This window comes from Lichenostomus cassidix, chromosome 2, assembly GCF_008360975.1.
Source record: "Lichenostomus cassidix isolate B80296 chromosome 2, HeHo_3.0, whole genome shotgun sequence".
Lineage (NCBI taxonomy): Eukaryota > Metazoa > Chordata > Aves > Passeriformes > Meliphagidae > Lichenostomus > Lichenostomus cassidix.
Genome location: NC_139482.1, coordinates 4,176,577 through 4,202,689, shown reverse-complemented (window position 1 = coordinate 4,202,689; position 26,113 = coordinate 4,176,577). Strand labels below are relative to the sequence as shown.

Below are 26,113 nucleotides of genomic sequence, written 5' to 3'. Positions count from 1 at the left end.
AGTTGCTTTTCTCAGGAAAGACTTTTCTCTGAGACAAACACTTTTCTGATGGCTTATTGCACCTGAAGGTTTTACTATCTATTCTTCCTTTTTGGTTTCTGTCCTTCTACTTCCTGTTTTTCCCAGAAATATGGAATAAAGAGGCCTGAAGTTTCACTTCTCCAGATACATGGTTTTGTTTTAATTTCCCTCCCACAAAGCCTTCGGTCATTTGAGGAGAAAGACAAAAATAAGGCTGTGAAAACCTGCAGGAGGAAGAAATTACAACATTCTTCTGCATTGGCTTTTATTTATATGCAGAAATACCTTCCCTTTGCTGTGTTCACTTAGAGGGAATGTTCATTGGAATCAGGGTTTCTGTAGGTGCAGCTGGCATCAGGTTTTCCCTCTGATTCATAAGCACATGGAGAACCATCTGAGGACAGGATTTCGCCTTGTAAAACGGAAAATGATGCAGGACAGTGCTCTCCCCTAGCTGCAGATCCTCATCCTCACAGGCAGGGCTGTGTGTGTAAATAATCCTGGCTCAGCTTCATCTGCAGAGATGAATGTTCAGGGTTGAAGGAGATGAGGATCCTTCAGTGCCTGATTTGAAAACTTGTGTTTAGGCACAGTGTGAGATGGGACAGAGCAGGGCTTTGGGGTATCTGCAAATTGGTTCATCTCCACCAGTTGCTGGAGGAGGTGGTTCCTCTGTAAAACATGTGAGTTCAGTAGAGACACAGTTCTGTGCTGTGCAGATCCTGATAGAAATAAAAGCCCAAACAGGTGGGGAACGTGTGTGTTCTCTGGACATTGGCTTTGCTTGACTTGTCTGTTATATGTAAAGTAGATTAACTCTGGCTCTGGCTGCCCAAAGAAGCTGTGGATGCCCCATTTCTGAAAGTGTTCCAGGCCAGGTTGGATGGGGCTTGGAGGAACCTGGGATAGTGGAAGGTGTCCCTGCCCATGGCAGGGGATTTGAACTAGAAGATCTTTAAGATCCTTTTCTACCCAAACCACTCTATGATAACTTACTAGAGCGTGCTGTCTGGAACATTTTGTTTGTAAAGTAATTTCTGAGAAGAGGATTTGTTTTGAGATCTCAATGGCTTCTTTAAAGGGCTGTAATGGAAGTTAACAGCAGGACTCAGGCAGGTTCTGAAGCTCTTATTCCATGTACACATTGTGCTAGAACGAACAGGAAGGCTCAGGAGAGTTTTCTCTAGAAGCAGCTGACAAGTACAGCTGCCCTGGCTGGGTTACTGCCTGAAGGAATCCTCCACTGTGCACGGTGGCTTTGAAGAACAAATCCCTTCTTAAGCAGTTTTGGGGTGTTGTGCCCAAAACTGGGGCAAAGGAGCCTCAGCTGATGGGTGTTGATACAGAATGGCTTGTGGGGTTTTAGGGGCTGTAGTTCCCAGGGCACTGGCTGGCTCTTTCCATGAGCTGTTCTGGTCTGTGCATGTCACTTCTTGCTTAGCAGCCTGATCAGGGAAGGCTTTTTCCTCCTCATCTTGGCTCATGAAGTTTGTCCCTTGAGCTCTCTGGGGAGATGCACCTGCAAACCTGGCCTGGTAACACACATGTCTGCAAAAATTCCATCCCAGCTGCGTGTTCATGAGCATGGAGTCACAAAATCATTTAGGCTGGGAAAGAACTTCTACATCACAGAGTCCAACCATCAACCCAGAACTGACAAATCCATGACTAAACCATGTCCCCAGGTGCCACATCTACATAAATGCAGTGTCTTAAATTTTTTTTTTTTTTTTTTTTTTACTTCCCTTGCATGGCTCATCCTTTGGATAACCTGGGTGGAAGATGCCATGAGAGCAGGCTCTTGTGTGTCTAAGTGGCATCAAAATTTAGCTGTTCTTTTGTGTATCCCAAAATGTGGATCCAATTTCCAGGACAGTTCTGAGTACAGCAGGTCAAATGTTCTGTATTGTGTAGAGAAAACTGTAAGGATGAGGTTGGGATGATCAGAGAAAACCTGTAATATTCCAACCACTCTGCCTTTGAATCCCTCTTTGCCAAGCCTGCAGGCTGCCTGAGCTATCAGCACACATACATTTGTGTTCTCACCATTAAAACAATCTCATTTGCTCTGCTGTTGTTTTTAACACTACCCTAGCTCTGGCCTCTGAAGCTTTTTGAAAATAACATTTACAATAATATTTTTAACAGTTCCGTAGTATACAGAACTCCAGAGCTCTGGCAGGACTCCCGGAAACTTGCTGAAAGTTAATGTGGTCAACTCTTAAAAAGGAGAGATTTTTTCCGCTTGACTCTTGCTTGTTAAACTCTCTGAGCCCAACATGTTCCCTGCTGCTTGAAAAAACAAGGAAAGTCCCAATTTTAGCAGTGCTAGTTTGGGTAGCTTTCCAGCCGATCCCTATTTCAGGGGCAACTGTGACTTACTATTATTTTTTTAATTTTTTTTTTTTTTTTTTTTTTACAATGGTGTGTCCCTACACCTTAAACCCAAAGTGTTAAGTGGTGCTCAGGCAGGAATAAGTAGGTGCTGCTTTCCCTGGAAGCCTGGGGATGATAAACTGCAGAGGGAGATGCCACTTGCTTGTGCTGCAGTAGTGGCAAGACATCCTGGCTTGAAGTCTGTGTTTTATGATGGATGCTGAGCCTCTGTGGGATAACAACTCTTTTTTGGGGTAGGTGATACTGTAAATCCCATATATCAATAGCAGGTGACTCCAGCTCTCCATCTGGACTGCACTCTCCCTGCTTTCCTAACCCTCATTCTACATAATTTCTCCCAGTAAGTCTCCTAGACAGTCTTTTTTGTCTTCCCTTAAATCCAGGGAAAAATCACATTTCTCCATCATCTCCTCTCCTGCTTTGCTTGGTGCAGCTTAGATCCACAGAGGCAGGAATCATGGATGTGCAGACATGTCATAGCTGAACTCTTGTCTCCCTTGAGCTCAGTCTTGCTTAATCCCTTCCCAGCCAGGACTATAGGAAGAAAAAAGAAAAACTGTTTTGTGTCACAAACTGCCAGCACTTGAAGGCTCTGATCAGGGAGCTTATTGGGAGGAGAAGCTGCATGGAACTGCATCTGTAGGAAAAGGATTTTCCCCTTTTCTGCCCTCTTATTTTCCCCCTTCCCCCCCTCCCTGTTTTTCGAGGGACATAATAATAGGGCAGAATTTGTACTAGAAACAGGAATTTGTCCTTCTGTAACAGGAAGCTGCTGGTATGTATTTTTGGGAAGCCACGGAAATCGCCAGTGTTTGCAGTCCAGTTTGAAGGCTGGCTGTCCTCAGGATTGAAGAGATCTGCTACAACAGAAAACCTTATTTTCTCTCGTGTATCCATGGAGATTTCCTGCCCTGTGTGCAGGGGCTGGTTTGCTCACCAGGGCTGGGCAGGAGGGTCTCAGGGGTTTGCTGTGGCAGAGGTGATGGAGAGCAGCACAGGGGAGGGAGGGCTCTGCTGGTGGAAAGGTCACCTGCTTTTTTTCCAGGGCTCGTTTGCACAGTTCCTGTAGGTGCATGTTTTTGTGACTAGATATGGATTGGAAAGGTCTGGAAGGTCTCCGGGAAGCCATCAGAAAAATCTGTGACACTGCTAGGAGAGTTAACCTAGGCTATCCCAGGAATTTACAGTTAATCCAGGCTATCTGCCCGTGGCACTGGGTGCAAACTATACACGCAGCTTAATTCCTGGAAGTGTCACATCAGTTTTGAAAGCAAAAGTGAAGATTTGGGCCGTTTCCTGCTCTTGTTATAATGAGATGGAATTTTCACCCTGCTTTCTGCTGGTTTTCTGCTCCCTCTTGATTCAGCATTGCATAGACTGACCAATTCCTTCTCAAGGTAGGATTTTTAACCTTTCAAGCTTTTTATTTACTTCATTGCCTCCTCCTTCGTGAGGCAAGGACAGAGCAGAGTCCCTGGTGGCCCTGGGCTCTCAGGCTGAGTGGTGCTGCCCTGGGAGAAGCTGCAGCAGCAGAAGGAACAACACTCTCAGGGGTACATGAACATCTCTGCCTCTGCTGCTCTCTTATCGCCTTCCCTTCCTGCTCGTTTCTCTCAAAATAGGTTGGATAAATATCCCTCTGCTCGCCAGCACCGAGGCACCAGGGCTGCAGAAAATAATTTTAATCTGTGCTTGGGACCATTGCTGGTTCACTTGAGATTTGTTGCTGTGTTTGAGTTGATTTGCTCAAGCCACAAGGATTTCAAAGTGCTTTTCCCTACCATTTCTGACCTATGCATCCTATGTAACATGCCAGGACAGAAAATGTCTTACTCTGTGCAAGTCTGGTCAAGTTCTTGTCTCCCTTTTCTTGTGCTATCACACAGGTTTATGGCCAAGAAATCTGAGGGCTTATCAGGCAGCTAAAGTGGAATTTGATGTTGTCTTCTATCACAATGCTCTTTAAAAGGTGTCCATCTTTAGGTGGGTTTTGCCTTTGTTCAGTCTGAAATGAGGATTCCATTAGTGAGCAGGGCTGGCTCCAGCAGGCTCAGGTCTGCTTTAGTTTCTTGGTGGCCAAACCCCCCCCAAGCCTCCCTGGGTGCAGAATTTTGGTTAAATGCAGGATGGCAGGTCACTGAACCCACTTCTGTGCTGGTGTTGGGGGCAGATTAAAGGCAGAAACTCTGGAAGGGCTCCAAGGGCCATGCTTTCCATGAGGGATTTGCAGGGCAGTCACTGCTGCTGAGAGCTGCCTGCACTCAGCTTTGTTCCCAGGCAATCAGAGGAAAGCTGGTCCAGCCTTGAGGAGCCTTGGCTGCTGTTTGGAAGGCCTAAATTTAGGTTTCTGCTTTGATTCAGGCTGCCTCTGGGACTGCGTTTCCATGATCTGCTGCCAGTCTGTTCTCTGAGTGAGTGTTATCCCACAGGGATGCTGAGGAATGTAAAGTGTTAAAGATGGTTTTGCTATAGGGTTACATTAATCATGTAAGGACACATAAAAAATATAATGTAATTAAAACGTTCTGCTGCTAAGGAAAGGAAGTACAGGTTGTTTACTCCAAGGTTTTGAAACTGTGAAGATACCAGATTTGTGGTGTGTTACCTTTGGGGTGTGTAGACGAGGGCAGACTCCTAGTCTCCATTCCCAAATAAAGGTTCTCTTCCTCCCTCCAGCCCAGGTGATGGTGGGGAGAGGCTTTGTGAAAAGTTATCCTGTACAGTGACCCTGCTGTCATGTCAAAATTAATGTGTAACCTGTGTGTGTTTGTTACAGGGTGGATGCTTGAGAGAGGAGGATAAGGCACAAGTGTCTGGGACCAGTGGAATGGAGGCCTGATGTAGATGGAAAGATGGGTAAGAACTGGATTCCCCTGGAGCAATTAATTTTCTGCAGCCTGGTAATTTTGGTTGAGACTAACAAGAATGGTGACAGAGCAGGAGACATTGCCAAGATGCTCTGACTGAATATTACATTGCTTTCTAATTTATTTGTTGCATTTTAGTGGTGCCAAAATTGGACAGATTTCCTTATTCTGAATGTGATCTGGTGGGTCATGTTCTAGGTGGAGGAGTCTCTTCCCAAGTGTGCCTTGTATTTCTTTGCAGAGCATCTTCATTCCATGTAGATATTCTCCCAAGGAGTTTTCTGTTTCAAACAGAGTTTGAGTATATTGCTTTTCTAATTGGTGATCTGGATTACTTCACCTTCTCCTTCTTCTGCTGGAATAGTTGTGTATCAGGTGCTCTGTGGTGCTGAGGGAAACCTTTTTAAAGTGGGAATTATTTACAGTTCTAGAGGTACATAATGATTTTGATCTTATCTCTATAGATAAGTACTTTTCTCCTAAAAAAATTCATTATTTCAGAAATTGGGACCACTTGGAAGTGCTTAAATGGCTTCCTGACCTGGTGACCCAAGAGAGGAGATCTTGGAGGAGTCCTGGTTGAAGCTGAGCATTTACTCAATGCAACTCAAACCAGGAGTCCTGGTTTGCAGCATTTACTCAAGTTCACCCAAAACTTTTCAGGGACTGCTGAAATGATGCTTTGAAAAAGAAATAAAAAAGGAGGTGTGTGGGAAAATAGCAGTAAATATAGGGATTGTTCTTGCAGATGTGTAGAACTACAGAATCATAGAATAGTTTGGGTTGGAAGGGACCTTAAAGGCTACATCATTCCAGTGGCAGGGACACCTTCCACTATCCCAGGCTGCTCCAAGCCCTGTCCAGCCTGGCCTTGGACACTGCCAGGGATCCAGGGGCAGCCACAGCTTCTCTGTGCCAGGGCCTCCCCACCCTCAGAGGGAAGAATTTCTTCCCAATATCTAATGGAAACCTACCCTCTGGCAGTTTGAAGCCATCCCCCCTTGTCCTGTCACTACCTACTCTCATAAAAAGCCTTGTAGAAACATGATTCAGAGTTTGGTAGTGGTTTGAATTTAAAAATTAAAAGTGTGTGAAGCCACTGCCACACCTTAACTCTTTATTCTCCCCTGTGGAGAAAGGAGAAGAGTGGTATTTTTACCCCATCCTGGCTCTATGTGTCTGTTCTTTTTTCCTCTTTCTCTGTTACCTAGAAGAGAGATTTTGTGAGATTCGTAGAGAACTAATTTAAAGCTAGGTTAAAAAAAGAAAAAAAAAAAGGGAAGGGAAGAGAAAGTCCAGATCTGCTTCTTCAATATAAAGAATGACAAATTTCAGTTTAAAATCCCTGGTGACTAACCCCAAAACTTTTTAGAAACATTTTCACTTTGAAGGCAAAAGCCACTCCTTTGTCAATGCAGTGTGGGGTTTTTTAAGAAGGAAAGGGCTGTCAGGATGAGATGGGTGAAGTGTGGTGTGTTTCCATCAGTGCTACTGAGTGGTACCTGTTAAAGAATTGCTGCAATGGCTTTGCTGAAGCCCAGAAATTTGAGCTAAATTTTGAGGGTTTACTAGTTTCACTTCTCTCCCTCTTCATTTTATATGTGTTTGTTTATTCCACGGAGTGGGATGAGGGAGCATTTTGAAGAGAAGTGCAGGGAATTTGCAGTCATGCAATTGATTTCCTTCTAAAAGACAGCAGAGATGTGTTGGATGAGGTGATCTCTGACAGTCTCTTCAAGGTCTGTCTCTTTTTTTTCCAGGATCTTATTTATAGTCTGCTCAGTGTCTCAGAGTTCAGCACAGGACTGTTCAGTCCTAGACGTGTTCTAGGGAAGTTGTGTGACCTTGCCTGGAGACCACAGGACGGGAAGTGGGGACTTCTGGCGTCTCTGTGTCATGCAGTGTTTGCACCAACCCTGTCCAGCTGTGGTATCCCAGGGCTGTTGCAGGTCCACAACAACATCCCTGCATGTGCCTAAGTCCCCAGCATTGAGTATTTTTATTCCTTCATCTCACTTCAGTCCACTTTCATTTGCAGCCTCTTAAAAACTTTTTATAATTTCATCAAACAAGTGCTTATGACACTTTTAAAGATGTCCATATCTCCAGTGCTACACAGTGGAAAAAGGATGGTCAATTGGTATTAAAAATTGTGTTTAAACATGACATCACAGTAAAAATAATACTAAAAGAATGGCAGAAGTTGGTACAAAAAGCACCAGCTTGTTTGTTACTTAACTTTTATTCTTTTTGTTTTAAAAGTGATTTAAGTATTCCTGACTGTGGTTATGAAAAGGTGTGTGTGTTTCTGATGATAAATCCTCCAGGAAGGCTGATCTGTTCTGCTCAGTGGGCATTCATACAACTCAGGTTTAGGTCTTTAGTGCTTTGCTGGAGCAAGTGTGACTTTTGCTTCAGCAGAAAGGTCATCTGAGGTGTGGGAGATGGGAGAATGATATTGTTTATAGTATTGACTTGCCAGAGTGTGTATGATTGCAGGCTGGGCTGGCAGAAGGCACAGCAGCTTGCTGAAGGCTTGTTTGAACAGCCATGGCATGGTCATTTAACTCAATTAATTGGTTTCTGGGGGCCTGTTGAAACAGACAGAGCTGCTAGAGCTGGTGGGGGCAGAACAGACCCAAATCCCATGGATGGAGGTGTTGATGTCTTGTGTTTTCCTCATTCCTCAGTCCAAGGCAGTGCTTTTGTTCTTCACTTCCTTATTGCTCTTAACTTTCTCTTTGTGTGCTGAGAGCTATTAAGGAAAAATTAATTCACGTTGAATTGCAGCACTTTACATTATAATAAGACACATCAGGCATTCTAGCTCAGGTTTTGCTATTTTTGAGAGGTGTCTGAATTTAAAGGTGCCTGTGTCTCCTTCTCCCTTTGCTGGCACTGCACTCATTGTACCCAGGGCTCAAATTTAGGGTGCTTTGGGCACCTGGGGAATGTGGGACTGGACCTGCAGCACATCTGGGATGTGGCAGCTGTTGCTGCAGCAACAGGTTAGGAGTTCACAGGCTCTGGGCTGAGGCTTTGAGCATTGGAAGTTGCTGGGCTGGGAGGGAGAACGAGTTCTTTATGATCCCTCAAATAACCTTCAAAGGTATCAGAGTCAGTCAGGGGAAATAACTTGCCAGTTACATTTCTTTGCTGGGTAAACATTTTTCTGCTTTCAAGTGTGCTCAAGAGAGAGGTACAGGTTGTGGGGAGAGGTAATATCTTTTATTAGGCCAAATGATAGATGTGGAAAAAACCAGGCTGCCTTTTAGGCATATAAGCCCTTTTTCAGAAGGAGAAAACTTTAAGCTTTGCAGGGAAACTGCTGGAATAATTGGCCCAAGTTTAATTCAATTATGTTAATCCACTAGAGGAAAATTAGTGTTTGTGGAGCAAAAGCCAGGGTTAGGCAAAAAAGTTGTGAAAGTTTATTGTGGGATGAGAGAGAAACCTGGTACCTTTCAAGTGGTGAGGAGTAGCAGAGCTGCAGGCATGCAGAATTTTCTTAAATGTGGTTAGTTTTGCTTTCTAAGGGTCTAGCCCCTGCTTGCAACTCTCCTAGACTAACTTTCATCTACAAAAGCAAACGAGAAGCAAGGGGTTTGTCAAGAGCAGCGTTAGGTTTAAGGCTGTGCTCAAAGGGGACATCTGTTCCAGCATCCCATGTGAGGGGCAGCAGCTGTTTGCCCCAACTCTGCCCTCTTCAGCAAACCTTCCCCCACCAAACACCACCCAATTGCCACCCAGACGTTTGCCCCATTAGCCAAGGGGAGGTGGCTGCACCTCCACAGGTTGTGCTCCTGAGCTGCTGGAGGCAGAGAGCTGAGGGAAGGGAGGAGAGTGACTGTCAGGATCTCACATGGGCTGTATTTGGGGGAAAATGGGCTTCTTAGCCAGGCTTTGCCACCCTCTGAGTGTGTGGGGATGGACAGGGGACTTGTGGTGCTAAGTTTGCTCAGGGATGGGGCTGTGGAGAGTGTGCAGAGCCTGGGGAAGCTCCGCTCAGGTCCTGTGGAATTTTACTGCTCACAGCACTGTCAGGGATGGCTATTTTGGGAGAGGAGGCTTGTGGTGAACCACAGACGTAACCTTGCTTTCCCTCCCTGCTGAGCTAAACCAAACACCTTTTGGATCCTCAGACCTTTTCCATTGCAAAAGTCCCTGGTAAGCCTCCGGGGCGAGGGCACGTGGGCATTGTGCCACTCACAACTCGGCAGGAGAAATTTCTGCTGTGATTTGTGGCCTAACCACTGAAACTTTTACATGGGAGTAAACTTGCCATTCCGAATGCTTTGGTTTTGGTGTTTGCAAGGTGCTGATCACTCGGGGTTTTAAGGGCATCACTCTCACCTCTCCTAAACTGAGGTGCAGTCCCAGTAGCTTTGCCTTTGTTTTTGGTTTTTCCTGGGGAAATTCAGAGGACAGCTGAAGTTCTTAATTGTTGTTGATGCCAAGCAGCCTGGTGGAAGGGGGCAAGAGGCAGAGGAGCACAGGCAGCAGAAGAATGCACAGCAGGCATTTGGGTTCACTGATTTATTTAGGTTCACAGGTGAGGGTCCGGGGAAGGCAAAGCAGGTCGGAGAGAAGGGGACAGGCAAGGGGTCTGGATGTCTGGAGGCTGCAAGCTGCCCCGAACAACCAGTTGTACAGACTTATATGAGGAGGGAAATGGGGAGTGGTTTGGCTCACAGAACCAACTGGGACAGTCAGAGGGAAGAGGGACAGGGATACAGACCAATAATAACATAATAAGGGAGGGTACAAATTCAAGTGAACCGATGATATACAACTCAAGGGGGAACAAAAGAGAAGTCTCTAGAAACAAGTCCATATACAGGGAGAAAGGCGAGGGAGTGTGCTGGACTAATCTTCTTTCTTGCTGGTGCACAGTTAATTCTTCTGCTGCAGTGGCTGTTTGATTCTTCTTGTCGTCCTAACCCAAACAGCACAGGCTGTCACAGCCTGCCACACCTCCCCTGTTTTTATTTATTAACAAAAAGTAAATGAAATTATAAAACTCAATGAGCATTCTGAACATTTTGGTCTGGAACATTCTGTTGTTAAATGTAATTGCCAATCATATTTTATCCGCACAAATTGTGCTTAAAGCAATTTAAAGAGTTTCAGAGCAAAAGTTCGGTGGTTCTCAACAAATGAAACAACACAAATACAGTCAACTTTATTGGTCTGAGTCCCTGGGGGCAAGCGTTGATTAAGGGGGTTTAACTTAAAAAACACAAACTTTTAAAGTCTTTTGCAGCAAGAGTGTCTCTGTCCATCAGCAGACTTTTATTGAGGTAGATTGTTTTCGGTGCTGTATAGTTTCAAAGGTTGCTGCTTTCCTGGGGAGACACTACTTAACACTTGATTAGTTTGAATGGTGGTTGGCAGTGCTAGATGTTTCAGGGACTGGAGACGGCACTGAGGGGAGGGATAGCATAACGGTGGGAAAAGAGGGTGTAAAAGGTGGGAAAGGAAAGTGGGAGGTGGGAAAAGCAAGGGACTGGGGGAAGGAGAAGCCGCTCCAGGAACCCGGGCACGCCATTTTAAAGTGCTAAAACTGTCCCCCCACCGCCATCTTGGGGACTTTTACAACTTATAAGAGAGAGGGGGTATAGGAAAGCAGGGTAAGGATTGAGGATTTCGTTGCCGTCGGCTGAGACCAGACCATAAATCTCAGTCAAGGGCAACAGGTTAGGTGCCTAAGTGGGTTGCGGAGAAGGGTAACAGATTAGGTGAGGGGTTTTGTTACTGTTGGCCAAGACAGGACATCAATATCTCAGTCAAGGATAGGGGGTTAGGTGAGGGTTTTGTTACCACTGGCCAAAACACTTAAGTCCCAGTCAAAGGCAATGGGTTAGGTGGGGGTTTCGTTACTGTTGGCTGAGACAACTCTCCACTATCTCCGTCAAGGGCAATGGGTTAGGAGCTTAAGTGGGATACAGAAAATGGAAACTTATCTAAGAGGGGGAAACATGCAACCCTACCTAGAGAAAGGGACAGTCTAAGCGAGGTGCCAAAGCAGGACCCCTTCCAACTGCCTGCATCAGCACTCTCTCTCAGACGAAGGGGGCAAAGGGGTAGAGGGGAAAGGATAGTGGGAAAAGGAAAATTATGAACGGGGATAAACTAAATATAATCAAGACTAAGGGAAAACAGGGTTAGGGAGCTTAAAATTTTAAATTATAAGCAGAACAAAAGAGGAACTTAAGAATTTTTGAATCAAACAAAAGGGAGGATAAAAGCACATTCTTTGCTGTCAGTGAGCGTTTGGATTTAGTAGGGAGGGGAAAAGGGATTTCTGCCTCACCAGCAGAGGGCTCCGCGCTGTGATGTTCCTTGGCGACGAGATCGGAGGCAGCCCAACCCGGCAGGCAGCTTGGCTTGGCTCAGTCCGGTTGCCGGTCCTGGTGCAGAGGAGCCGGAGAGAAGCCCAGGAGTAGGTGACAGCCCGGCGTCTTCGTGGATGGGTTGCAATTCTCCAGCTACCCCACCTCCGTCCGGTCCGGTCTTCATTTGTGCACGATGATGGCTGAGTTGAGGTGACTCCAGCTTGCCAACTTCTCGGGAGCACCACCTTTCGCAAGGCGTGCTACAACCGGAAGATCCGTGGGACTTCGAGCCTCCACGTTGGTGTGCCAATTGTTGTAGACACCTTCCAGCCCGGTGGAAGGGGGCAAGAGGCAGAGGAGCCCAGGCGGCGAGAGAGTGCATGGCAGGCAGTCTGCGGTCATCCAGTGATGTATTTAGGTTCAAGGGTGAAGGTCCGGGGAAGGCGAAGAGGGTCGGAGAGAAGGGGACGGGCGAGGGGTCTGGATGTCCGGAGGCTGCAAGCCCCGAACAACCTCTTACACAGGTTTATATGGGGAGTGGTTTGGCTCACAGAACCAACCGGGACAGCCAGAGGGAAGAAGGACAGGGATACAGACCAATAATAACATAACAGGGGAGGGTACAAATTCAAATGAACCAATGATCTACAACTCAAGGGGGGAGAAAGAACTTTCTAGAAACAAGTCCATATATAGGGAGAAAAGGCAGGGGAGTGTGCTGGACTAATCTTCTTCCTTGCTGGTGCATAATTAATTCTTCTGCTGCAGGGGCTCACTGTTTGATTCTTCTTGTTGCCCTAACCCAACAGCACAGGCTGTCTCAGCCCCCTGCAGTCGGTACTCTAGCTACTGTCACTTGCAGGCATAGCCTGCCACACCTCATGAACCCACACCCTGGCTCTCAAATAGGTTTTAACACAACACATGAATTTATGTGCCATTTTAGTCTCTTTTGCTGTTCTCTCAATGCTCTCATTAATTGATTGGCTTCTTAGCATGTTCATATACGTTGGGGGTGTTTGCTTGTTTGTGTGCCCAAGTATTTTGGGGACTGGTTGGCTCCTGCCATTGGTGATTTGATTTAGTTATATATGTGTTACACATTCATAATTTTAAAAATAACTTTTAAATCTTTTTTAAAACAGATTCTGGCCTTCCCCTCTAAGCCCATTCCTGAGCTCTGATTTCTCTACACTTTTGCAAGGGCATGTAAAGGGAAGGGGTTTTTTTTTTATCTGAACACAAGTCTCCAATTTGGCTGTGCAATTTTTCCAATACCTGTATGGATCACCTGAGGGATAGCACAGGGTAGAGGGGGCATAGAGGAGGCAGGAACTCAGCTTTACCCCCAAGAAAAGGAATGTGTGAGATAGTGCAGCTGTGCCCTAAATCCTGTGTTCTGTTGGGCACTGAAGGATATCTGTAGCTGTTAAAAGCCTCTGATGAGTTTGATGTTGTTTCTTTTCACAAAGCAGTTACTGATGGTGCTATAAAAGTGAAATTAGAAATCCAAACCAATGTCATTTATGGAGAACAAGAGTTGAGCATTGATTTGTCAGGTGAAGGATTAATAATCTCCTCTATCTGGTGCACCCTTTAGCATGAGAATTCTTTGATAAGGAGAAACATGTTTTCACGAACCCCCAGCACCCCACAGCACTGATTTTCTATGTGAGTTTGTGTGCCCCAAGCTCAAGATGTCAGCAAGCAAACTCCTGCCAAGAAGTCCTGCCTATCAGGAGGGTCTTTCCTCACTTCCTCCTGTATAATTACTCTGCTCGACCTGCTGGGCTGTGCCCTGCCCTGAGTCCTGCCCAGGGTGACCTTGGCATCCTTGGGTGGGGTTGCAGGAGGGAGGACAGCAGCAGGATCCAGCCGCTGGGGAGCCTTTGCTGACTTGCAGAGGGAACATGCTCCACTGGTGTGTCTGCTGCACTGCAATCTGGACTGAAGGAGGTTAATTGGATAATTTTTATCAGATTCTGGACACAGCTCCAGGTGGTGGCAAAATGCTTTGTGCATGTGGGTTGAATTCACTGGGGGTTTGTCTGCATCTCTGGGAATGTGGGTGCTGGCAGCACTCTGCTTGTCACAGATCATTCACAGGCAGCTCTGCCAAGAGAGGTGAGGTGCAGAACAGTGTTTGTAGAGTGTCTGGGTCTCTTCTTTGCTTTCTTGGGGACTTTTGTTATGGTCCAAGTCAGGCTTCTGAGCCTCTGGCTCACTGGGCTCCTTCCTAGTATTGACTGGGACAGTCAATGATGGTATTTACTCACTAATTGATCCCTTCTATTAAGAACCAGAATAATTTAGTTTGGAAAAGACCCTTAAGATCATCAAGTCTGTGCTGTCTCGGTACCTCTGCCCCTGGTGTCTTGTGAATCCTGGTGGCTGTGCCTGCCTGGTGGTGGTGTTTGCAGGAGCTGAAGAAACCTCAGGTCAGGGTTTCTCTTCATCTTCAAGCTTTTCCCCCCTCTGACTTCTGGAGAAAAGGCAGCATTTCTCTTTACAAGCAAGTTCTTTGACATCTGCTCTCACATGGGTGAGTGTTGTCCTGTTCCCTGGACCAGGAAAGACCTGGCCTGGTCTGACACTGATCTTCTGGGAAGGCAGTGAGCAACCCAAGTAGCTGTTGGTCTGATGTGGACTTTCACTGTAACATCTGGGCCAAGTTTGCTGTTTTCCCCTACTCACACAGCAAACAGACATGAAAAGGTGCTTTGGCCACTGAACATTGTGTTTCTCTGATGCTTCCTCTTGGAAAAAAAACCCAAACAAACATTGGAAAGGGCTGCAGAAATAAATGAAGTATCTCTCTAGTGGCAGAAGCTGTGTATTTCCATTTACTTAAATGAAGAAGGGTTAAAAGGGGATGAAATCACAGTCTGAGTACCTGGAGAAGATGGGGAATGTCTGTTAACAGAGGGGTCTCTGAGATACAGGGGTATCAAGATCTAGTGAGTAGAATACAAAGCAAGCTGTGCTCAAAACTGGAATTGAGGTGTTTGTTGCAAAGAGGTTACTGCAGTAAGTGCATGAGCTCTTCAAGCTAAGGCTTTCTGAAAGAGGCTGTTTTGTGTGATTCCAGGTCAAGGCTGGGATGTGGAGGCTGCTAAATGAATTGCTGTTGCCTTTGTATACAGCCAGGAAGGCCAGATCAAGTTGTCCTCTCTAAGTTTAAGCTCCTTTAATGTGTTTAGCTCTGGCTGCAGACTCGTGTGGTCTTGAGCAAGGCTTTTGTCTGTCTCAGATTCCTGTCCATCAAATGAGACAGAAACTCAGCTCATCTCCCTTCTGACACTGTAGCTGAAATGCCATCAGGACAGGGGCTGCTCTTTAAGTTGAGATTCCCTTTGATAAGTGGTAAATGTTATATACCAGTTGAACTAAAAACTGTGTATTTTCAAAAAAAAAAAAAAAAAGTGAAAATGAAAGGCTGATGTCTCTACAGACCAAAGTCAGGATTGTCAGTGTCATCTGCATGTGGCTCTGTATTTCTTTTCACTGTATTTAACTCCATATCAGTATTTTGTCACTCTGTGTTCAAAGTCTTGCCCATTGAAAGGGCTTTTGCTGAAGGTGACAGAGTTTCTGTGTGGCTCCCATCCTCTCTTCAGCCTCCCCAGAACTCTTCTCTCTGCCTGGGGACATCCCCAGTGGCTGCATCACCTTCTGAAGAGGAGGATGCTGCTGGAGTTTACACAAGCAAATGCACTCTCAGCATCACAGCTGTGAAAAGCACAGTGGGATCTTCAGTGACCACAAGTGGTCACATCTGTGGTTTTTCTCTGGATCCAAGTGCATGCAGGATCCTGGAGCTGCATGCTCCAGCCTTGCTCAGGAATGACTCACAGGACAATATTCTTCCCTTCTGCTGCACCCAGGATTTTTTCCCAACTCTTCCCAGCCTTGATCCTGCTTGGTGTGTGTGAGAGAGGCCCAAATGAGAGCTCACCATGTTTTACAGGACTCTGCTTTGCTCCTGCAGGCTTTCCTGTGGGCTTCATCCAGCTGGTGCTCTTTTTTTGCAGTGTTGATGGAAGCAGCTTCATGGAACTACCGTAAGCTGCCTCTTAGTAATGACCTATTAGTGAAGCCAACAATAACAGCAGTGTCTAGACCATCTGAACACAGCAAAATTATTCCTTTGTCCCTTCTTCATTTGCTTTCTCTCCTGACTCTTGAATTGTTTTGGGTGGTCCGTGTTGACCTTCAGGCTTTCTGTTTCTCCCTTTTTACATTTTTTTTCCCCTCCTCTTTGAGCAGTGAACTTGTTGAACTAAGACTGAAAGTCCAGGTTCCTCTCTCCCTCTTGCAGGCTGGATCCAAGGCCATGCAGCACCACTGGAAACATTTCTCTGAAGGGCAGAGAGATGTGTCATCTGCTGGCTTTTTGGTTTCACTCCCGGGTTAGTTTTGATGCCCCAGATTCGTACTGGCAGTGCCTGGGACTTGTGAGTCTTACCATCTTGAAGAACTGAAAACTTGATGAGAGAAGGAGGCACTCTGGTTTTGATCTAAGATCCTGCCAAAATGGATGAGTGTACTTCAATAAAAATATAAACCCTGTCTACTGGAGCTCCACTGCTTATTGCTTCCTGGGAGTGCTCTTGGCTTTCTACTCCTGTGTGTCTCTCTTCTATGTGACTATGGATATTTCCCCCACCTCCAAACGTCTGGGAAATTAATAACTTTTGAAACAACTATTATTTTTGGTTGGAAGTGATCCTTGGTTGGATGGGCTGGCAGTGTGATCAAACGAGCTTTGTCACAGGAAGCTGATTGAAAAAGCACAAAATTAAGTGTGTTGGTGGAAAGTTGAGAAGAAAGAAATTAGTTTCCTACTAAGGGAAAAATAGTTGAAAATAAAGACAGAACTGAGGATGGAACAAGAGACATTGGGGACAGAGGGACAACACTAAACGCAATTTATTTTTATGTTTCATTTTTGCTGTCTCTGTAATCAGCTTTTCTCCATCCTGATCTTCCACGGTAGAAATAATCCTGTTTACATGTTGTGTTGGAGATCAAGTGGGATTTGTTGTACAATTCATCCTGTCAACCCCCAGTACCTTAAGTGAATTTGTACAAAACGATGCCAGAGTGGAGCTGGGCCAGGAGGCTGTCAGGGAGCAGGAACCTGCTCACGTTGCACAAAGATTTCCAGGAGTCTCCCAAGTCCATCCCAGCTCCGAGGACACTTCATGGGTATTGTGCAACTCACAGCTGTTTTGTTCTGGAGCCATGGCAAAGCCTGGGGAGGTGTTTGCTGTGCAGCCTCAATGCTGCCTTCTCACAAGGCTGAAGAATATTTGGGTCCTGCCAGGGCTGGGTGAGGAGAGCAGGATTTTTCCTGTCCCTTGGGCACAGGATTCTTGAGAATTGGCATTTTGTCCCTGGGAGAACCATCCATCCTTCACCCTCTCCTGGCTCAAAGCAAGCCAAACAGAGAAGGAGCAGCCTGCGACGCCCCTTTTGCTGGAAAGGCTTGGGAGTGGCATTTGGATTTAATTATCCAGTTCGTTTCAGTGCTTGTTTGAATTTTGACTGCACTGGCTGAGCTGGCTGCTTATTTCCATGGAACAAAGTTCTCCACCCTTCTTGGGAGTTAGCTTGGAGACCCCAAGAGCAGTAATTAGGATGGGCAAGAGGTTCAGTCTGGAAAGCATCAGTCCCTGTGCAGAGCTGTCCCGGAGAAGACTGGGAAGTGTCGGTTTTGCAAGCGATGATGCAAATCGTGCTGCTGCTCAGAAGTTGCTTCAGAGCCTGGTGTGGGGGCTTTTGTTTTGAACAGTTGAGGCTTTGGTCATAGCCTCCCTGAAATTGCAGTTCTCTTGGGCTGAAAACACACTGCTAAAAGCAGTTGAAAAATACTTAAGCACGTAGAAATATGTTAGCTCAAGGAAATGCTGTGTTTCTGGTTGTGCTTAAATCATCTTTCACCCTCCAGCAGCAGAAAACAACCTTTCCTGCTTGTATATGAAGAAGTTAGCTTATTTTGTAGCAGTGATATCATGGATGTGCATTTTAGTTTTTTGACAGGTTAACACTCATTTTTTGTAATTAAAAATTCTCAAATGCTTTTCAGGATGCTCTTTTGCATTGGTTTTTTGGTAGATAGAGGAGCAAAAATGCTGATTTGACAGCCAAATACAAGAAATAACTTCTCTTTCTTTTTTTTTTTTTTTTCCTTCAGTACCTGATTCAGGACAGCTGGGGGCCAGTTTTACACCACTGATTCTAGGCCAATTAAGTTGATGGTTGAGTATTTCTGGAAACTTGTTGAATTTAAGCTGTTACTGAAAGTGAGTGGGTTCTCCTTGCTCTGCTGTGTTTGGAGAGATGCAAAAAGTCACTTCTGGCAGAGATTTATAGCCTGACTTCCTAAGAAATGTGACTTATCATGAACTGAGTTTACAGGCCCAGGAATTTTTAAACCTGTGTTTGATGGACTTGGAAGTGTGTTACAAATGTTTTGGCAAAATTGATGTGTAGATAGAGGAGGAGGACAACGCCATATAAACCAGGGTGGGTTTACCAGAGATTCCTCTCCTGGAAGATGCTGCCAGGCAGGGCCAGGGGGGTTTGGATGGGACAGCAGAGGTGAATTGGGTGGTTTTGCTACCAAAACCAGGCTCTGCCTCTGCCTGCTGGCCCTGTTGGCCTGTGACATTACAGAGTGTGTTTGGTGTCAGGCAGTTCAGGAAACTTTTGTTGTCACTCACTGGAAAAAAGAAAGGGGTGAGGGGCACTGTCCAGATTAGAGCTTTGGTGGAAAATTCCTGGAGGGCGGTGTGAGGGGGTTTTGTTTTTGTGGGTTTGTTTTAGCTCATCCCTCCCACTGTTCCCTTCCCCCAGTACCAAAAAAAAAAAAAAAAGTTTTTTTTTCTTCCTTTTTTTTGTGTCTGGTATTTTCCTACTACAAAATCTGTGTGGAAAACTATGCTTGTCCCAGAGGACCTTTAAAAAAAAAAAAAACCCAAACAAAACAAACCAACAACAAAAGAAAAACACTCCAAATGCAAACTATGGGGACATTCTTGATGTGGCTTTGTTTTGTTTTTTTCCTGAACTAAAACTGAAATTATCTTTTTCTTGAGTGTTTTCCTGTGGCATTTCAGGCTGTGCTCCCTGCCTACCCCTCTGGAAAAACATACTTGTTTTTTAGTAAATAGGGAAATGTGAAAGGCAGAAGGGATTACATTTTACAGTACTTTGGTATGAATTTTATTATTTTGTCAATTATAGATTTAATATTTATGTACAGATACATGTTTATGTATTAAATATGTATACACACATTGCCTACAGGAAAATGTAGGCTATTTCCTGATAGTTTGATGCAGGCATTGGAGCTCATTTCTGAGCTCTGAAATGTGAGCCTGGATTTTAAACACTTTCCCCCAATTTTTCCCCTTATTTCTTTAATATATTCTGGGAGCAAAGCACACACGAGAAGTCTTTTTTTTTCACATACTTGTTTTCTTTTCATAGCTTCAATCCTGATAGAACCCAGCAGGAGGAGCATAAAAAGAGGAGATGGTGTTGTATCTGAGCATGAGGATCCTGGACATGCACCTCCCTGGGGAAAAATCCTCAGTATTTGGGTCCAGTCCTGTCTGATTTCATATGGTTCTTGTCATTTTTCACATATTTGTGGACTTTGAGTTAAATCTGCAGGCTGGCCTGGCGTAGGGGTGGTTCTGTCTCTGGAGACACTCATTTTTAGACAAGATTTGTAGCTGTATTTGTATTTTTACAGTAATAGCTGCATGTGCCTAATGCTGGCCTGGACTGTGTCACGAACAGGGGATGTGCAGTGGGTTCTCAGCCCCTCCTGAGTGTGCCCTGCCCTGGGTCTTGACAGGTTTCTGAGTGCTTGTGGTTGGTATTTTGCACTGTAACACTTTACAGCCACAGATGGCAAAGTGTTGGAAAGGAGGAGATTGGTTTCAGATCCAGTGTGTCCCTCAAAGTTGTCCTGTTACTGCAGAAATCACAAATTCCCTGTGGGTTCTCAGTGCCTTCTATCCAGCATTGCTGAGTTTCTCTTTTCATGGATTCCTTGCCCTCTCCTGTGGTTTCTCACTGCCTTTGGCTTTGAAAGCCAGTTGTGGCTCTTGAGCACGTTTAATGAAGAGGGAGGCAAGGAGGAGATGAAGAACTGTGTTGTGCTGCCTCACCTGCTGCTGAGAGCTTGCTGGGTCGTGAAGGGTTTCTGTCCTGTGGAGCACCACCTCACACCTCACAAACTGGATCCAGCCTCTGGACAGTGCATCTGGAAGGGACCTTACAGCCCATCCAGTCCCACCCACTGCCATGGCAGGGATACCTTCCACTATCCCTGGTGCTCCAAGCTCTGTCTAGCCTGGCCTTGGACATTCCCAGGGATCCAGGGGCAGCCACAGCTTCTCTGGCACCCTGTGCCAGGGCCTCCCCACCCTCACAGAGGAAACTTTCTTCCTAATATCCAATCTAAACCTGCCCTCTTTCACTTTAAAGGCATTTCATCGTGTTGTATCACTGTATGCCCTTATTGAGAGTCCCTCTCCAGCTTTCTTGCAGGTCCTTTCAGGTGGGGGCAATGAGATCTCATCATCTGTCTCACCTGTGATGTAGGAACCTTTATTTTCAAGTCAGGGTGGGCTGGAAGAGACTGTGGTGTGGTCTTGGAATGCCTCTCTTAATGGGAAGGCTTGACGTTGTGTCTTTTGGTCCATTTGTGTTGAAAGTTTATATTTGCAATGCTGTATTTTTGCTTTCCACATCCAAGGGCGAGGTTGTCTTCCACACTTCAGTTGTCTTTTCTTCTTTTGCAGATGAAGAAGAAGCTCTGAACTCTATTATGAAGGATTTGGCAGCGTTGGGCAAGTGTGGGGGGCTGCTGGACAACAACAGGAATAAAAACAGTGTCCACTCCAACAAACAGGTAAGGCTTTGCAGACCAAAGAGGTGGGTGTGGTGCTTGCTGTGCTGGCAGAGCAGAGTTTAAATGTTACAACTGAAGTTGACAAGTGCTCAGCACATCAGAAATATCATAACTTTACCGAGGTATAAGCTTTTGGACCTCTTTTTGAAGAGCTGAAAGGAAGTTACAGCCTTCCCCATATCACAGAGGAGCAGAGAAGAGTAATGCCCCAAATGATTCACAGATAACAACTGACCCTGCAAGTGGGTTTAAATCTCAATTCCCACCTCAAAGCTCTTCTAACTGTTGTTTAGCTCTGAAAGAAGCAGAACTTGTTTCAGGCTGTGCAATTTCAGGACTTGGACAAGTCAATTGTTTTCTATTGACAGTGTTAATGAAATACAATATTTATTATGTGCACATTTTACTTCAGATATTTGAAAGACAGACTGCCAAACTTTGGGCTGTAGACACCCAGGCTCTTTGGGGAGGAATAATGTCATTCTTATATAAAGTGTTTAATTATGAATTACTGCTGTTTATCTTTATGCTCCTAAACCCAAATGTTTTGGCCCTGTTGTGCGTTCAGAGTTGTTTTGGTGAGCAAAAAACATTGTCCCTTGAGCAATGTCAGAAATTATTTGCTGACATCGATACAATAGCTGAAGTGGATTTGATAGCCTGTTTGTGTGTGGGACAAATACTATGTGAACATGAAAGTTGTGGAGAAATAATTCAGTTGTCAAAACAGCAAGAAAAAAGAGGAAAGGAAGGTTAGGATGATGGGGAATCTGCTGGAGAAGCATGGGAGCAAATCCACTCGGAATTCCACCTCTAGTACTGTGGCTTAGAATGAGCTTGCAGACAACTCTGCAATTGCTAGGTGCTTAGCAAGGGAGAAAACAAATTGTCATTTACTGTTGTCATGCATTTTTTTAATGGCACTTGTGCTACAAACAAAGAAGTCTGGGTGCAGGGAGGAAAAATCCCTTCCCAAATCCCTCTGGAGTTCCCAGCCACATGCAGACGAAAACACGTGCGCACGGAGCGCGTCGTGTTTCAAAGTGTGTCCTGGCGGCAGCAGCTGTCCAAGTTGAATCACTGGGTTTGTGTTCAGCTCATGCTGAAATAAGGCCAAGATGTTTACAGAACTGACCAGAGAAGCTCGGGGTTGGCTCCCTGCAGCTGCAGGAGGAGCAGAAAACCCAGCGCAGCTCTGGATGGCTCCAAGGGCAGCATCTTGAGCACGGTGATGGGTGGGGATCGTGCTGAGCCAGCTCGGGTTGCTTTCAGGGTAGCAAAGCTTTTCAGACTCCTCTGAAATAATGTTTGTTTTGCGCAATGGGGGAAAATCCCTGCTGTTGTTTTTGACAACCGGGCTGTAAATGCAGCACATACACAGTTAACCAGATAATTAGTCAAAAATAAGGAAAATTATAGTTTTCGTTGACTGAATTCTTATCTGCACAAAGTTGACATCTTGCAGTCAAGTTCATACCCCCAGCTCATCCACTCTGCATCTTCTTTATAGATCACAAATACAGCTACGCCATGCTCTGATAACAGCTTTAGAATAGCTGGCTGTCACTTGTGTTTAGTTTTGCTACAGCAGGAATCAAATTTTCCTTCTTATTACAGCATCGATGCTTAGAAAAACACTTCTTCCTTTGTGATTTTTTTTTTTTAATCCATAAACTCAGGTTTGCTCAGAGCTCTGTGATGGAGGAGAGGTCAGGATGGTCAGGATCCCACTCTCCTCACACATCCGGAGCTGAGGGTTCAGACCAAAAGGCCCCAGGAGGTGAAGGGCGTTGGAGGATCTTGAATTGTTGCCTCACTAAATTGGATTAGCTGGATGTCTGGCTGGCGGGTGTTGAGTTTGGGAGGTGGGGAGCGGCCAGAGGAGGTGGAATTAGTGGGGACTTGGTTCATGTTTGCAGCTCGCTTTAATCAACTTGTTTGGGTTACGTTTAGGGGTTTTTCCCTTGCTTTTTAGGACAGAAATGGGTGTGGGGGAGAGATTGCTTTGGAAATGGTGTCATAATGACAGTGATTTCTTATTCCTTTGGTACTCGGTTTTCCCTTTTTATTTTTTGTTTTTCCCTGTGATTAGGTTGGCTGGTTGGGCTGAAGGATGCCCTGCACAGTTTCCCTTCTTGGAGTGGGAGTGAGCATGGGGGCATTTTGGTGGTAAAATGACTTCTTGGTCATTGTTGGTGCCTCTCATGAGGCCCTGCAGCAACTTGCTCACGTTGAACTACTTGAATCTGGGAGTTCAGTTGTTAGATTCATAAAATAATATTTCTTTTTCTCTGGAAAAATGTTTTTTCTGAGGCATGGGAATCCTTTAGTCAGTGTTCCAGATTTCCACTGAAAGACACATTTAAACAAGAATGTGTTGGCTAACTAGCCAGTTCTCTGTGGCTTGCAGCAGTTTTTTGGTACACAGAGAAACACAACTGAAGTGCTATCTCATTCCTGTCTCCTGGAGGGCTTCCTTAGTGCTCTCTTGACACAAGTTGAAATTTGAAGCCTGCCAGATTGTATTCCTGGTAGGCCTGGGCCACACAAGAAAACAGCCTGTGGTGGTGTGTGCTCCAAAAGATTTCTTTCCCAAAATATCGATAGTTTTGCTTCAGATCATCTTAAGAAATTAACATCCTTTGGCCAATTTATTAAAAATCTTTTTTTTTCTTAGTTTTCTTTCCTCACAAATTAATTTAGGGCTAAGGCTGGGTTTCTGGATTTGTAATGCCTTGTAGTAGAACAAGCTGGAAATGAGAACAGCACAGTATGGGTGATTTTCCTCCCTTGAATTGCCCAGGCAGCTGGTAGCAGATGTGATGGCTGAGCTGGAATTTCCTGACTCCTGATCAGGTGTGTCAGCCACTACATTTTCCTGCTTTTCTGCCTTGTGGGAAGACAGAGTTATAGGGCCAGAGATGGACACTCTTTCCCTTCCCCATGTGAGTTAAAGTGAAGCCATTCTTTGGGAATAGAGGGTCATTCTGACAACATTCCTAGAGCAACTTCTGCACTGGTATTCCTTTGTTATTCCTTTTATTACTCTGTTATTCCCTGTGCATCCTCTGGCATGGCTGGAAGGAGTCCTTTCAGGCCATCTCTTGGTCTGAACAAAGGAGTTTGTTTATAGAAATGGCTCTAAAGAGGGGAAGGAGGAAACAGGAGAATGAAGATCTGCATTGTGTTCATTAAGTAAAAATATGAGTGGAATAGGAAGGGAAACCCCGAATAATTAAGAAATCCTGAACAAAAGGATGGAGGGAGAAAAGAGCAATTAAATTGGCATTTATTTTGCATCTATTTATGTCCACATCCATTCATTCCTATAAATAGCACTTGGCAACTGGCAGTGTAAAGCTGGTTGTCAGTGGGCTTCTGTCACGGCTGATGACAGCCAACAGTTCCTCTGCCACCTTAATCACGGTGGCCAGTTCTCCCACGCCAATTAAATATTTGTAAGAAATGTTTTTCCGTGTACAGCAAATGTCAGAGTGTCCTAAAAGTTGTTCTTTCAGTAAATTACCTCTGCACTCTCTTCTCTTTGGCAAGCTGGATGCAAGACAAGGCTTGCTCATAACCCCAGTAAAATACAGCTCATTTTGTAGGGCTTTCTGTGGGTCTTCAAGAAGCCTAAAAAAGGGAGTTTGGCTTTTTGACTCTGTTTTACCTTTGGGGAATATGATTTGGATGGGAGAAGGTGGTAGTCTCTATGAGGGGATCTGCAGGGATTTCCCCACCTGGGGAGCAGAAACAAGGTGCCAAGGGGGAGCAGCACTGACTAGGAAAGCCTTGGCTGAAGATGGCAAAAGCAGAGGAGTCCCAAAGATTTAAGAGGCTTTCCCATGTCTGCGTGTGGAGCTGATTTGGGTGCGAAGAGAGTGATACCAATGAGAAATCCAGCTGGAAAAAAGCTATTCCCTGCCAGATGGGTGGTTTTAGATAAACATTTTGAAGCCTGAGATTTCTGCTGCTGCCTGAAACAGAAATAGGGAACCTTCTAGATACCATCTTTCCCCTTTCCTCTGAGCTGCTCAGGTGCTGGACTTGCTTTCAGAGGGAAAAAAAACTGCAAGCATCCGGGGTGAGCAGGATATATTGTGCCTTCCACCCCAGAATGGAGAAAGGGGCAATGCCAGACAAACTCCTCTCAGTCTGATTGCTGAATAACCCGGTGTGCGTGGGGGTTCTGTGCAGATAATTCCCAGTGACGTGGATTAGTCATCTCCTCTTGCGGTCTGGGGCTGCGCTCCAGCTGTCTGGCGCGTAAGGAACGTCCCGCTGCTGGAGGCAGGGGCGAGCACAGGGCTGATGCAAACAACCTGCACCTCGGGGAGGTGTAGGAGTCCCATCAGCCTGGCCCTGTGGTGCTGATTTCTCGTAGGCAAAGCCAGGAGTTGAGGAGGAATCCCACCGCTTTGTGGTTTTGTACGAAGGGAGTAACTCGAGCGCTGATGATTGCGCAGCTCCACGGGGTTTTCTTGTTGTTTCCTAATCCAGCGAGTAGAAAATGAGGGAAGTGAAAACTATCCCTCTGATTACCATGTGGCATGCAAAAGTGGGTGTATTTCATTGCCCCTCTATTGCCCAGGGGGGAAACTGAGGCAAAATAAGTGCCCAGCCTCTCATGGGTGGATATGAGCAAGGCTGGAATGAGCCCCCCTTGGAGCAGCACCGAAGGGAATAAGAGGCCCCTTGTGATGATTTTTCCTTCCTTTCTTGACCGCAGAAGGGTTAATGTTGAAGTCACAGGCTTTGTCCCAGCTGGTTTGTGAGGCAGCTGTGGATTTGGGTGGAAGAAGTGCTCCCAAGGCCCCATCCCTGTGATGTCTCAGCATGGGCAAAGCTGTCCTCTGGTCAGATTTGACAGGAGCAGCTTTAAAGCAAGCCACAGAGATGAGGTCTGGACAGAATGCTGTTTCTGATGGCAGCTGCATTTATGAGGAGAAGAGGACATGATGGGGGGAATCTTTGAATTTGTGCTGGTCTGGAATTTTGCAGAGTGGCAGTTTTAGGTGTTTCCGTGGTGCAGGCAGGCATGGAGGTGCAGGGTTGGCTCCTCTGCTGACTCTCTGCCTGCCTCTCACCCTCTCCATGGGCATTGCTAAGCATGGACTTGTACCCCAATTTGACCAAGCCCCTGGCTGTTCAGCACTGAGGCTGCTCAGCACCTTCTGCTCCTCCAGAGCTGCTTCCATTTTAGGACTGACCGCTTGTTTTCCTGCTCTCCGTGTGTGCTTTTATTACAAACAGCAGTCAGCTCTTCAGGGATCTCTGTATAAGATCATGATTCACCTCGTTTGGAAACACTTTTTCCATTTTTTTCCAACGTTTTCCTTAATTTAAACCAGCACACAGGGCTGTTGCTCCAGCTCTGAGGGCTGAGCTTGGCCAAGCCCGCCGGGGTGCATGGTCCCCAGCTGAGAGGCAAAAGCCCCTTTTGCCCCAGATTCCTGTCTGAATTCCCTCTCTGAAGCTTGGCAGTTGTGGTCTTTGCTCTGTGAAATTAGAAGTTTTGAGGAAGGAGCTAAAAACACCTCAAGGAAAGCCTGGAAAGATGGTGA

General features: G+C 45.6%; 1 protein-coding gene across 3 annotated transcripts in view; it reads left to right on the top strand.

Moving 5' to 3' along the window:
• Positions 1–26,113, top strand: part of LOC146440738 (mitogen-activated protein kinase kinase kinase 3-like) — a 77,605-nt gene that overhangs the window by 15,101 nt on the left and 36,391 nt on the right. For all 3 annotated transcript variants that reach the window (XM_085050178.1, XM_085050177.1, XM_085050176.1), the window contains exons 2-3: positions 5,195–5,274; positions 20,440–20,549. In XM_085050178.1, the coding sequence (XP_084906304.1) occupies positions 5,271–5,274; positions 20,440–20,549 (114 nt within the window). In that variant the 5' untranslated portion in view covers positions 5,195–5,270. The remainder of the gene's footprint in view (positions 1–5,194; positions 5,275–20,439; positions 20,550–26,113) is intronic.